Below are 12,948 nucleotides of genomic sequence, written 5' to 3' on the forward strand. Positions count from 1 at the left end.
CTGTCCTGCCCCTAGGTTCTTCAGAACCATTTTTTCTTAGATTCCATATATATGTGTTAGCATACGGTATTTGTTTTTCTCTTTCTGACTTACTTCACTCTGTATGACAGACTCTAGGTCCATCCGCCTCACTACAAATAACTCAATTTCGTTTCTTTTTATGGCTGAGTAATATTCCATTGTATATATGTGCCACATCTTCTTTATCCATTCATCTGTTGATGGACACTTAGGTTGCTTCCGTGTCCTGGCTATTGTAAACAGATCTGCAGTGAACACTGTGGTACATGACTCTTTTTGAATGATGGTTTTCTCAGGGTATATGCCCAGTAGTGGGATTGCTGGGTCGTATGGTAGTTCTATTTTTACTTTTTTAAGGAACCTCCATACTGTTCTCCCTAGTGATTGTATCAATTTACATTCCCACCAGCCGTGCATGGCTTTATCTCTGGGTGGAGGGTCAGATGTTTAAGAAGTTTGGGATACACATACCAATTCATAGGGATGATGTCTTGGATATTCATTTGCGAAATGAACTGTGTCTACATACCCAGATAACAAATAATAAACATTGCCGTTTTCTGCTTTCCTTCACCCCATAGATTTTTGCATCAAGATGGCAACAGTGTGAAAAGTCAATAACATGGAAAATGTTTCAAGTTACATTTCAGGGATTAGAAAGGGAGTTCTTACTGTCTTTTAACTCGTCTCTTATTTTTATTCCCCAATGTGGGAACCTCCCCAAATAGAGGAAAGATGCACAGGATCTTATCATTCATTTTCACCCTTTAAAAATTGTTTTGGAAAAAACATGTTTGATGGTGATGTTTAACTGTTTTACACCCTTTTCCCCCCTCCCCATTTTAGATAGGATATATAAATAGGAATGGATAAGCTCTTTCACATTAACTGTCCATTACATTCCATTAACTGTCCATTACATTGACCATTTTTGGATTTACTTTCATAAGTACAGTCCACACTAGTTCTTTTAAAAATATTGCCACTACTGTGTCTTACCTCATTAAACTTGCCCACTTTCTCACTGTTCAATGAGCTCTTATTCCCTCTTCTTTATTTTTGCTACTTCCTTTTTTTTATTTTTATTTTTTTTATAGAAAATCTAGGTTGAATATTTGCACTTGGAATGAGAAGACCCTTTTTTAAAATTAATTTATTTATTTGTTTTTGTTTATTTATTTTTGGCTGCGTTGGGTCTTCACTGCTGCACGTGGGCTTTCTCTAGTTGCAGCGAGCGGGGGCTACTCTCCGTTGCAGTGCGCGGGCTTCTCATTGTGGTGGCTTCTCTTGTTGCGGAGCACAGGCTCTAGGTGCGCGGGCCTCAGTAGTTGTGGCATGTGGGCTCAGTAGTTGTGGCTCGCGGGCTCTAGAGCGCAGGCTCAGTAGTTGTGGCACACGGGCCCAGCTGCTCTGTGGCACGTGGGATCTTCCCGGACCGGGGCTCGAACTTGTGACCCCTGCATTGGCAGTCAGATTCTTAACCACTGCGCCACCAGGGAAGTCCCAACTGCTTTCTTTATTTTGACATACTTTTTGGTTCAGATACTTATTCACATCTCTCTGAGATGATCTGTAGCTAATTTGTAGCAACAGATTTTCATTATTTATGAGTGTCATTGTCAGAATCCATTTGGAAGTCTGACCGAGATAAAGCAGATTCCAACTTCTGATCTGACCACAGCAATAAAAAATTAACCACACTGGTTAAAATGGGCTGAATCCTTGAGGGTGCTAATATTTTTACAACCAAATATTTACTGTCTTGTGCATTATGTGTGATTCATTTCCTAGACGATTCAAGATGTTATTATTACAAATATTTTATTACACCCTCTTTTAAAAAATGTATGTTATTTCTCATACTAGCCAATTAACTTTAAAGATGTTTGTGGATATAAGAGAGGGAAGTACGAAAATGAAAACTATGAGTAATATAAATGCTTAATATTCTTAAAAGTTTGGTATTATATGGTAGCATTTAAATCAGTCTTGGTATAATATTATTCTTTTCCTGTATTTTGATTCTAGTTGGTACCTAAATCTTAGACTCTACCATGCCAATGAGACAGGAAATGGAAGGCCCATGTGTATGCATCCTCTAGGCAAACATTTTCCTCTCTCTTCTCACCCCTAGTATCATAAAACATAGGTGAAATTTTCAAGAATAAATACAGGATTGGAAAAGCCATTAATAACGGCAGTCATTTTAAAGTGTCACCTAATTTAAACACTTTTGCTTTAAGTTATTTCAGTGTCATGAGTTTTATTATGCTCAATTTATTAGTAAAAGCCTTCAGGGTTCACAACCATTTATTTTGCAGGGAACTTGATTTTATCATTAATTTTTAAATACGTAATACTCCCGCTTTATTTTTTAGAGCGCACTTTATTTGCACGAATTGGTTTACTCTGATCAATACAGATGTTTCCAGGTGTTTATTAAAGCAAAAAAATCTGGGAAGTCAGATGTCTGCACATTTTCATGACATTACACTCCAAAAGTTAGTGTATGTTTGTACACACGTGATACATGTTTATATTGGTTGTTAAGTTTTAGGTGGGAAAATATAATAGAGACTGCCCAGGCTCCGGTTTCTAATTTTTTCTGATTACTGGGTAACTTATTCTAGAGGGCAATCTTTTCTCTTCCTAAGGAGTGACACCTGGGCGGGAAAATCCTAATGTTTGGGAAGAGAGCCAGGACCCAGGAAATAATTCTGACAATTTCTATGGCTTCACAAGTCTGCTAAACACAGTTCTACCAAGGAAAACTAAGCCTTTCTCTAGGTTGGGTTTTCATGGTCTGGGCCGCTTTACCTGCCCGGCTCTCTGGAGGTGTTTATGGGCTGCAATAGTTGACACAGGAGCTCTGAGCTGGGCTGGGTGGAAAGTCAGAGGTGGGGCTCCCTGCCCCCAGACTGGACCCACGCGACCACAGGTCATGTGGAGCTAATGCAAACACCTGGTGCTGAGAGCTGACAAGACGGGATGCTTAAGTGTTTATTTTAGGGAGATTTTGTTTAAAGAACACTGAAGCGAGACATATACTCACTAGTTGTCATCTTTTTTCCCCCTAATTAGGACAGAATTTCACCCTAAGGCAGTTAGGCGTTTGTGAACCGGAAGCTCGAAGAGGACTGGCGCTTTGTGCGGAAATGGGGCTCCCTCACAGAGGTTACTCTATCAGTGCAGGGTCAGACGCTGACACTGAGAATGAAGCAGTGATGTCCCCAGAGCATGCCATGAGACTGTGGGGCAGGGGGGTCAAGTCAGGCCGCAGCTCCTGCCTGTCAAGCCGCTCCAACTCAGCCCTCACCCTGACAGATACAGAGCACGAGAACAAGTCGGACAGTGAAAATGGTAAGTTTTTTTCTTTTGGCTTCGCAATGTTGGCGTTCGGTGCCTGCGTGTGTTTCCGTCGACTCTGGAGGCGTGGCTTCCTTCCTTCCTCCTATCTCTCCTTCTCTTCCTTTCTTCTTCCTTTCTTTGTATTGCAACGCTACTAGTCGCGCTCAAGAAATGTCCTTCATTATTGCATTTTATTCCCCTGGGGAAAAAATCAATATTCGACGACATCAGATTGTAAAATTATGCAGGCTTTCTCTGTTGTGTTAGCTATAGTTTTGAAAAAACAGTTTAATCATGATAAGAAAAAAAAAAACACACAGAGATTGGCTTTGACTCATCTTGGATCATGTCACCTGTTATCCTCGATGGAGTAGCAAAGCAAGTGGTGGTAAAGTTTACCCCACAGCCAGCTTGTAATCAAAGATGTCTTTGTAGATTCCTCTTGAAAACATCTCAGAGAAGTTCCAGAATCTTAGAATGGATGAGTGAGCACACGGAATAGTTTATTAACAGGGCTCAATGATTGAAGAACAAATTTGATCATGCTTTAAACTTACTTGTTGATGAGAGCAATTGAAATCTTGGTAAAGAGAAGGGAGTGTGGCCTTTGATGTGCTTTGGGGACTGGATTACTCTGCCATTAAATCGATGCACAAAAACTGGATTTTAGGGTATCCAAATAGCATACTGTAAGAAAAATACATATATTGGGACCCTTTTCCTACTGCCAACGCAGAATAATAAAGAAACAGTTAATTGCTATGCAATAATAGATTTAAAAGAAAACTTAATTTTTAGTCAGTGCAGCTTCTGGAAGACTTGGAGCATCCGAACCAATGCACCAGACAACAAAATGACTTTTCTCTTTCAGCATTTAATGTTAACAGCGTACTTGCTACTTTAATCTAGTTATTAATGCTGTGTATGCGACGTATCAAAAAAGCAGAGAGAAAATTAAAATGGAAGAACTGCATATGACATGTGAAAAGAAAGATGGTGTTTGACCAATGGTTTCTTTTTCATTACTTATTGAGCAAGTTTGTCAGCTTTGCTTTGTGATAGGAAAGCAGGTCCGCTGTCAGCTTTTAGTCTCAGCTCAGTCACCAAACGAAGGGGTAGCTAGTGCTTCATACTGCTTATTACTTGTTTTCTCGCTATTCAGGGATAAAAAAGGTCTACTTTAAACCAACTGAAACAGTATCTTGTGGAGAATACTTTAATGCATCAAACCAAAGTCAAAATCAATTAATAATAGGCACTCAATATATTCATTTTGGAAGTGTCAGTTCTTGGGGGAGGCTGGATTTATCCCAACCCAAAACAGGAAACAAGGGCAGTTCTGTCTAACGAAATGAGTCTTAGAATCTGACTGCAGCATTTTCCTGACCTAATCCATTCACCTCAGTAAAACCTGTGTTGATTTAAATTTTCACTGGATTCCAAAGTTTCTAACCTTAAGTACATAAGATTTGGCATAAATTTTGCTTCCTGTCCCTCTATGTGTTTATGTAACACTCTGCAAGCAATTGTAGGCACAGTGGTTATATTCAGATGTGTTATTTGACATTTGATTTTCCTAAAATACATGAAAAAATTTATGATGGTTTCAGAAAAGAACAGAGGAGAAGGCAGCAGGACAGTGCATTCAGTTCTGATTTTCTGCATCACGGACCTTCCGTATCCACACCCATTAAATATTGTCCCACATTGGGTCAGCTTGCCCTTTCTATATACAACCTTGGTAGCATCTCTCTTTCTCTCTCTCTCTCTCTCATAACGAGTGTATCTTGTTATTGTGTCTGTATTGGTAAAATATAAATTAATTTTATTATTTTTTAACTTGTATATCTGCTAAAACCATCTCACAGTGAATTCCCAAACACATGCCATTTTATTCTTTTCAGAAAACTTAGAAACGTTGCCACCTCCAGTTAACAGTGTCTAACAAACATCCAAATGACGGGGCGGGGTGACAAGCCTGAGCAGCCCCTGTCCATTTGCACGGATTATTATGAGCCAGAGGAGGGACTTGTCGCCCCAGGAATTGCCTAGTCCCTGTTCTTGGGATGATGTAAAGACAAGGAAAGTTACACTCGTCCATTTCTCCAAGTGGTGTCTGTGAAGCAGAATGAAGAGACACAGGAAGAGGGTGTCAGGGGCCTTGCCTTGAAATTCAGAACATTTGGTAGCATTTGTTGAGAGTAAACAGGTCAGCCAAGTTAAGGGTATAAAGTGTCAAAAACAGTGTTTGTTGAGCCGGACAAGTGATGACTTAGACTTGTGTTTACTCTTTCCCCAAGGTTTGGCTGTGGTTGTTTTTCACGGGCCCAGCCGCTCCGCGGCACGCGGGATCCTCCCAGACCGGGGCACGAACCCGCGTCCCCCGCACCGGCAGGCGGACTCCCAACCACTGCGCCACCAGGGAAGCCCTGTGGTTGTTTTTTGAAACAACATTTTGATGGTCTAAGGACTCCCAGTGAGGTCAGCTGAGGGAAGAAAACAAAAGAGGAAAAAAAATAGAGATGACCTCTTACTGGACACTGGCTATTCCATAGATTTCATATGTGTGTCCACAGGAACATTGCAGATTCATTTATTTGTTCTGAATTTTCAGTGATTAGTCAGACAGAGCAAGATTCCATTTAAAGTAATAAATTACATTAAGATCTAGGGAAGCCTAATTTTCTGCTATTTAGCAGACCTTATCATTTTGAATTGTGGAATTAAACAAGAGTATTGAGGGGTTTTTTCTGACATAAAAAACTTTTTCTCTTAAGCTGGGCTACAGTAAAAACTAAAATTTGTAATCATACACAGGGCCTTCTAACATCTTTATAAACAATATCCTCAAACCTATTACCTATTTTTACTATTATTCCTACTTCTAGTCAAATATTTCTAATATAAGATTTCTAAAATAATTCAATTCAGGTATTCTTAAATGCTCTCACTCTGAAAGATTATTGGTTTTTCCAGCTATATTTTCCTTTGACTTCCAATTATTTAAATTGTCAAATTTTATTCGTTTTCATGTTAGCTTGCCTTGTGTCCTTAGAAGTTCTCTTATATCACTATAAGTTGAAACGAGAAGGATGTGCATAAAATAACTCACCAAAGTGAAACTAATTGAGAAACCAGACACTGACTTGTTTTTTCCCCCCAGTTTAGCAGGGGAGTTTGGGTTGACTGTTTTTGTCACTTGAAATAATGTGAATAAGGCTGTTTTCCTCAGAAAAAAATAAAATGTTGTTCAACATTTGTGAAATTATGCAAGCTGAGTGACTGATATTCTAGTTATAACTTCAAAGAAGAGTTTAGTCACTACAAGGGGTTAGATTTCATTTGTTTATTGATAAAGAGGCCGACAGTTCAAGTTAAGAAGGTGCTAGGACTGCTGTGAGGCTAATGAAATTGTGATGGCCTGGGCATCCCGTGAGAGTAAAGGCGCATTCGGACCATGTCACACGTCTCCGTGTTAGCAGAGGTTCTAAACCAGTGATCAAATATATTCTTTTGCAAAACTAACTCTTCACCAACCATGGGGAGTTGACGTTAAGAAGGATTTTGAGAAAAACAAAATTCTTACAGTACGTTGAGTTTCATCTCACATCTCAAATGTTAATCTTGTTCCGAATTAAGGACGTGGGAGAAGGCCTTGCTTGACACGGACTGACAACTTTCGAAGTCAGCTGCCGTGCTCCAGGGCAGATACTGGAGGGTCAGTGGTTTGTGACCACCTATTAGCAGCGGTCCCAGTAAGCTGTTAAGAGACTACAAAATAAAAGTGATGGGATGCCGTCGTCAAAGGGAGAATTACCAGTATGCTCTGGCTCGTGTGAGGCGTCTTTCCGGTCTCTGATGGACTGTTGAAAGACCCCTGACTCAACGCCCACTCTCCAGCTTTGCAAGTCATCTGATCTGAATTCCAAATATCTATGTAAATGTCAGGAACAAAGGACTTTTTTTTTTCAAACCATCAAGCTTTAAGCTTTAAAAAATGTTTATTTGTGCATCTTTTCCCAGAAGCAGCCTAGCATGTATTATTGCCCTTTGTCAGCCAGCAGTGTGGTATCGCGAGAAGTGCCTGGATTCCGAATCACAGCGCTCAGGGTGTAAACGCTTTCGTTCGACCCGTAAGACTGTTTGCTCCTGAGTCACCCAGAGCTCAAGGTCCCAACTTTCCCACCTCTGCCTGGCTACTCGGCCAGCCGTACTGCTGGCCCCAGAGGTGTGGAGGTCCTTGTCTTGCTTCTCCTGCCTGTCTCCACGACCTCTTCTGCCCCTTGGGAACCGATGACCTTTGACACTAGACAGACCAAGAGGAGGTGGCTCTCCTCTCCTCTTCTACCTCGTCGTACCTGGGGACCTCGAGAGCCTCCTCTGAGGGCAACAGGTGAGAACGTGTTGACGGGGGCAGACCACCTGGGATTGTACTGGCTCCACCACCTCCCAGCTGTGTGGCCTTGGGCAAGCGACTTAACCTTCCTGTGCTACCGTTTCCATGAGGGTAAAATGCAGAAGATCACAAATGACGTGCAGTCCTTATAGGGTTGTTGTGAGGATTAGATGAGCTCGGAAATGTAACATGCTTAGAACGACGGTGCCTGGCGTATAGTGAGTTCCAAACAAGGGTGTCCTCTTATTATTATTTGTAAATGGTGGAAAATTATATGTCCTTCTTAAGTGTCTGTGAAGATTAAGTGAGGTGCACGGTATCAAGTACCTGCATAGTCTTGGCCCACAGCGTGTCCCCTGCCCCCCCTTCCATTTTCCCCCTCTGTCTGCATTAGTCAAGTCTTTGTACATTTGGTGAATGAGGGAGAGCGAGTGGTCTCCTCCAGAAGACGCACTGCTAATTTGCATAGCCTGGAATTTCTGTCACCATTTATCGACTCTCTTATTTTTCTCTAAAACCCCACATACTTTTTAATTCACTGTAATTAAATGAACGTACATTAAGTGGTGCTGATAATTAGTCTGGTGGCTGTAGACTTCAAAGAGTTAGACATGCTCCTTCCGCTCCTGGCCAAAGGAAATTTCAATAGTGGTGTTTCCCTCAAAGGCATGTTACTTAGACAGCCAGTCAATTAAAAGGCAATTTAACTGATGCTCATCAGTTCACCCAAGAAAATAAATCATTCCTGGAAGACTTTATTTCTCACCTGGGGTCTTAGCAATATACCTGTGGTAGGACCTCACTAATGCCACACTAACTGTGCAGATACGAAAGTATTCCAGGGCTAATTTGGCTAACAAGAAGCATAGAGCATTAATGTGCAGTATTTTTAAGTGTAATAGATACTTGCTTTGCCAGACTAAAACACTTCAAAAAACCAATTTACTTGTCCTTTGAAATAGTAGTTTTTTGTTTTTTTTTTTTTGAAATAGTAGTTTTAAAGTCGACTTTCTGTATGGATAGATAAAATCTAAAAGTTGAGCTACTGTACTTAGAAAAAAGATATACCCCTTAAACCAATTGGATAAACTGTTGTAGTGATGTTTACATCACAGTCACAGTAGAGAACTTTATTTTGCGATCCAAATAACCGCGTTGGGCAAAATATGTTCTCTGAAAAGGCGGGCAGGGCAATTTTTTCTCTTTCTGAGCAACTGCATATAGGTGAGAGAGAAGAAATGGGAAGATTTGTCACTATTCTATCACCAATTAAGTTCTAGAATAGTGTGGGAGAAGCTGCCAGTGGTGTTGGCATGCCTGTTATGTCACGTACTTGTGATGCTTCTAGCCATGGCACAGACGTCATTCCTCTCCTGGCTCTTTTTCTACAAGAGGCTAATAGTTGAGTTTTCCACAAATAATTTGAAGAGAGGTGTATTTTTTGCCTAGCCTGATTCCGTTCCTTCAACTTGATCTTTCTCAACTTTCAGCCTACTTTGGAAATTGATTGTGAGAATTAAGGAGGAATTCCATTGCTGCAAGAAATAAATGGTATTTCAGTGTTATTCTAATTTGATGAGATTTTACTACACATGCTAAACCGTAACTTGACTATAAATTCCATTATGGGCTCTCTTCTGGCATGTAATGGTCAATTCCGGCATGTCCTACTGTTGTAAATTATATTTTATGTTTTAGGTGCTCTGGGATGTCAAAGTAGCAAAAGTAATACGTTGCATGCTCCCTAAATCAAGGTCAGGATTAAAGTGCTGCTTTGCAAAATACAGTCAGATAGCTTCCAATATATAAAAATAATTACATCACCTTGATGGGTATGTGTTTATAGTTTAAACAGCAACTTGTCATTCTTTAAGCAAAAGCTTCCATACTTCATTTTGGATGAAATAGATTCACTTCATGGATATGTTACAAGTCACTTGAGCACAAGTAAGTGATGATTTAAATAAAACTTTTTTAAAATTTCGTATTATGAAACTAGAATTAAGAAGGCCATAAAGTCCAGCACCATATGGTTGTTATCACTTAAGTATTTATATACATTTATATTTTCCATTCTAAGAGGATTTTCAGCACTGCTTGACAGTTTGCTACTCGTCACACGAATATTGCCATTTCTACAAAACAACTTGTATTCTAAGTAGTTTTGTTCGAAGTATATAGACTATATGAGGTATCTGTTTAAAATCCAGGTGTTCTTTTAATTGTGGAGTTGAAATCAAAGTAAAGCCTACTAACACAAATCAAAACTGATGATGCATGCTATTTTGATTGTTGAATGTGGTTTGATATCCTTGAAAAATCACAGTAGTAGCGGTAAAATTGTTTTAATTAATGAATTGAACAGCAGCGAATGCCGAGTCAGGTTCATTGATGTAATTCTCCCTGAAATAGAAAAAATAAGCGTTAGAGCCATAGAACCGTAGTTTATTTGCCATTCCAAGGGTGTTCAAGTGTTTGAAAAGCAGCTAACTGATTTGGGGTGGGGGGTGTTATTTACAGAATATTCTTCTCAGGTCATAATAATTCTGTTAATTAACATTTACCTACACACAAGTTTAAATGTGAAAAATATTCTACCTTATTTACTGAGTAGTTTGAACGAGGGTTTCACGCTATTGGAATTTTCTTCTCTTTATCAGTTGACTTGAGATAGTTTGCCATAATGCATAGACTGTAAATGAAGTGTAAAAGCTTTCTGAATGCATATTAAAATGGATACAAATGAGTATAAACTTGAGAAAGGGACAATTTAAAATGTCTTATGAGTAGTGCCTGGACTTTAAATATCAAGTCACACAGAAACTGAAAACTGAATAAAGTTGAGATGTGACTTGGAATTGATTTCTCATTGAGTATGTCAACTACATTCTCAATCAATTAATGGTAAATGCTAGGTATCGTACCAGGGGCTACAAAACAAAAAAATGAGTATCATATAGTCTCTGACTCTAGAAATTCATAGGCTGATTGGGAAAACAGGCAAGTAGATATTACATTGTAATTGTACTTTAATGTGCTAAGTAATATTACAGCACAGTATGCGAAGCCAGTGTCAGCACAGAGCAGATTCTTGCCACAGAAATCGCGGGCAGGAGAGGAAAAAAGGTTTTATAAAGGAGGAAGGAGGTGGCATTGTTACACAGGCTCAAAGGATGTGTAAAAATGCAAGGTGTAGACAAAGCAGTGAAGGAGAGAGTGTGAAATCCCTGAGGACTGCTCCAAGAGCCAGCGGCTCTTTGGTGCCTGGAGCACAGGGTGTTGTGCGAATGAGTTATGAGAGTTTAGGCTGTGCAGGTAGCGCCCAGACCATGTTGCAAGGGGACTTCGTGGCCGTGCTAAGGAATGTGTACTTTTTCCTGTAGGCAATAGGAGTCTCGGAAGAATTTTCGTACAGAGGAATATTCCAGAGTCATGTTTACATTTTTGCAAAGTACTCAGAAAGCAGTGTAGAGTGTTAACTGTCTTTCCCACAAAGGGAGTAAGCTCCGTAGGGCCGTGGCCCTGTTCACCCTTGTGTCTCTGTGTTCGCCTCACCCAGTGCCTGAATTTGGAACTGAAACTGTAGCCGAGCGAATACATAACTGGAGGTCAAACTTGAAAGCAAATTGGCCAATCAGGTAGTATTATAATTATCAAAGTGGGAAATAACAAAGAACTGGAACAAAGAACTGGAAAGGAAAGGGACAAAGAACTGGAAAGGAAAGGGAGACAGATTCAAACAGATTCGCCCTGATGATTAATTCATTGCGTTGGTGTTAGAGAACAGGAAGACATTTAAAAAGACCCTCTAATGTGGAAGTGATGCTATAATCCAAGTTGGAGGTTAAAGCATATTGTTTGTGATAAAGTCAGTAATTCCGAGAAGGACAGGTTGTATTTGAGATGTCTGCGGGACATCAAAATTCAGAATATATTAAGCAATTATATATATACATATATTATATATATCATAAAATTTATATATTATATATAATAAAATGGAATAATATATAATCATATATATTATAAAATTTATATATAATATATAATAAAATGTGATTATGTATATAATTATATATATATGTATATATAAAACTCAAGTTAAATTTTGTTTAGAAACATTTTCTTTATGATCTCTATGATTGCAGTTAAAGCCATAGGGCACATTAAACCTCTCCCCAAAAGCAAAAACAGTGAGAAAAGAAGAGAAATGAAGATCAAATACTGAGTTCACCAATATTTGACATAAAGGTACAGAAGAAGCACCAGTGAAAGAAACAAAGAGGGACGTTCCATAGAGACAAAAAGAAAACCAAACAAGATCAGTTCACAGAAGACAAAAGAGACAGGACAAGATGAACAGAGTCAAAAATTTCCAGAAGTATAGTTAGCTAGGTGCCAAATATATCCTTCGGATTGCACAGAGGACCTTAATTTCTGTGTAGTGGGTGTGGTCATCAAGTCGTAGTGGGTGGGGAGATAAGCAGAAACTATGGCGCCGGTAAATGTAGCTTATCCCTTGCAAGTCTGAACGAAGAAGGGAGAGAGTTAGGTGTAACTCCTAGGGAACCCAGGGCAGGGGTATTTTTATACTGGAGGACATTTCAGCCCCTTTCTAAGGAAAGGGAAGGAGACACGAGAAGATGAAAGTGGAGGCGATCGAGGGGGAGATGAAGTCTGGCCTCTGAAGGGTCGGGAGCAGAGAAACCTTTGGAAGATAAACTTAGGTAACTGTGAATTCCTCAGTACTTTACATATCTTACAACTCTGTGATAGCATTAGTTTAGTGTTTGCTGTAGGAAAGGTGCACTTTAAAAAGGTACATTTCTATCTATACTGATTAAAATCATCGCATAGCATAGTCCATGTGGTATAAATTGATGACATTTGATGGACTTGACAGTTCATGTCATTAAAAGGTTTGGGGGAAAATACATCCTTATTCAAAATCGAGACTTTATTTAAAACAGTACTATAAAGCTGTTAAAAACAAAAATAATAAAGAAAAGCACATCCAGAGTTTAATAGAAAACAGGTAATTATCAATTCTGGAGCCTGAAATAAGAGGATTGTTCTCAGTACTACTCCAGATACAGATACGTAGGTAACTTCTATTTCGTTTCCTTGATCACTGATGTGTGTGTGTGTGTGTGTGTGTGTGTGTGTGTGTACAATCTATATAT

General features: G+C 39.4%; 1 protein-coding gene across 8 annotated transcripts in view; it reads left to right on the forward strand.

Annotated features, from left to right (window-relative positions):
- TENM3 (teneurin transmembrane protein 3) overlaps nt 1–12,948 on the forward strand; it is a 450,345-nt gene that overhangs the window by 22,414 nt on the left and 414,983 nt on the right. For 5 of the 8 annotated variants that reach the window (XM_055081142.1, XM_028481606.1, XM_055081143.1 and 2 more), the window contains exon 2: nt 3,103–3,381. The exons of the other annotated variants lie outside the window; for them this stretch is intronic. In XM_055081142.1, the coding sequence (XP_054937117.1) occupies nt 3,103–3,381 (279 nt within the window). The remainder of the gene's footprint in view (nt 1–3,102; nt 3,382–12,948) is intronic. 8 annotated transcript variants of the gene reach the window in all.

Source organism: Physeter macrocephalus, chromosome 20 (assembly GCF_002837175.3).
Source record: "Physeter macrocephalus isolate SW-GA chromosome 20, ASM283717v5, whole genome shotgun sequence".
NCBI classification, from domain to species: domain Eukaryota; kingdom Metazoa; phylum Chordata; class Mammalia; order Artiodactyla; family Physeteridae; genus Physeter; species Physeter macrocephalus.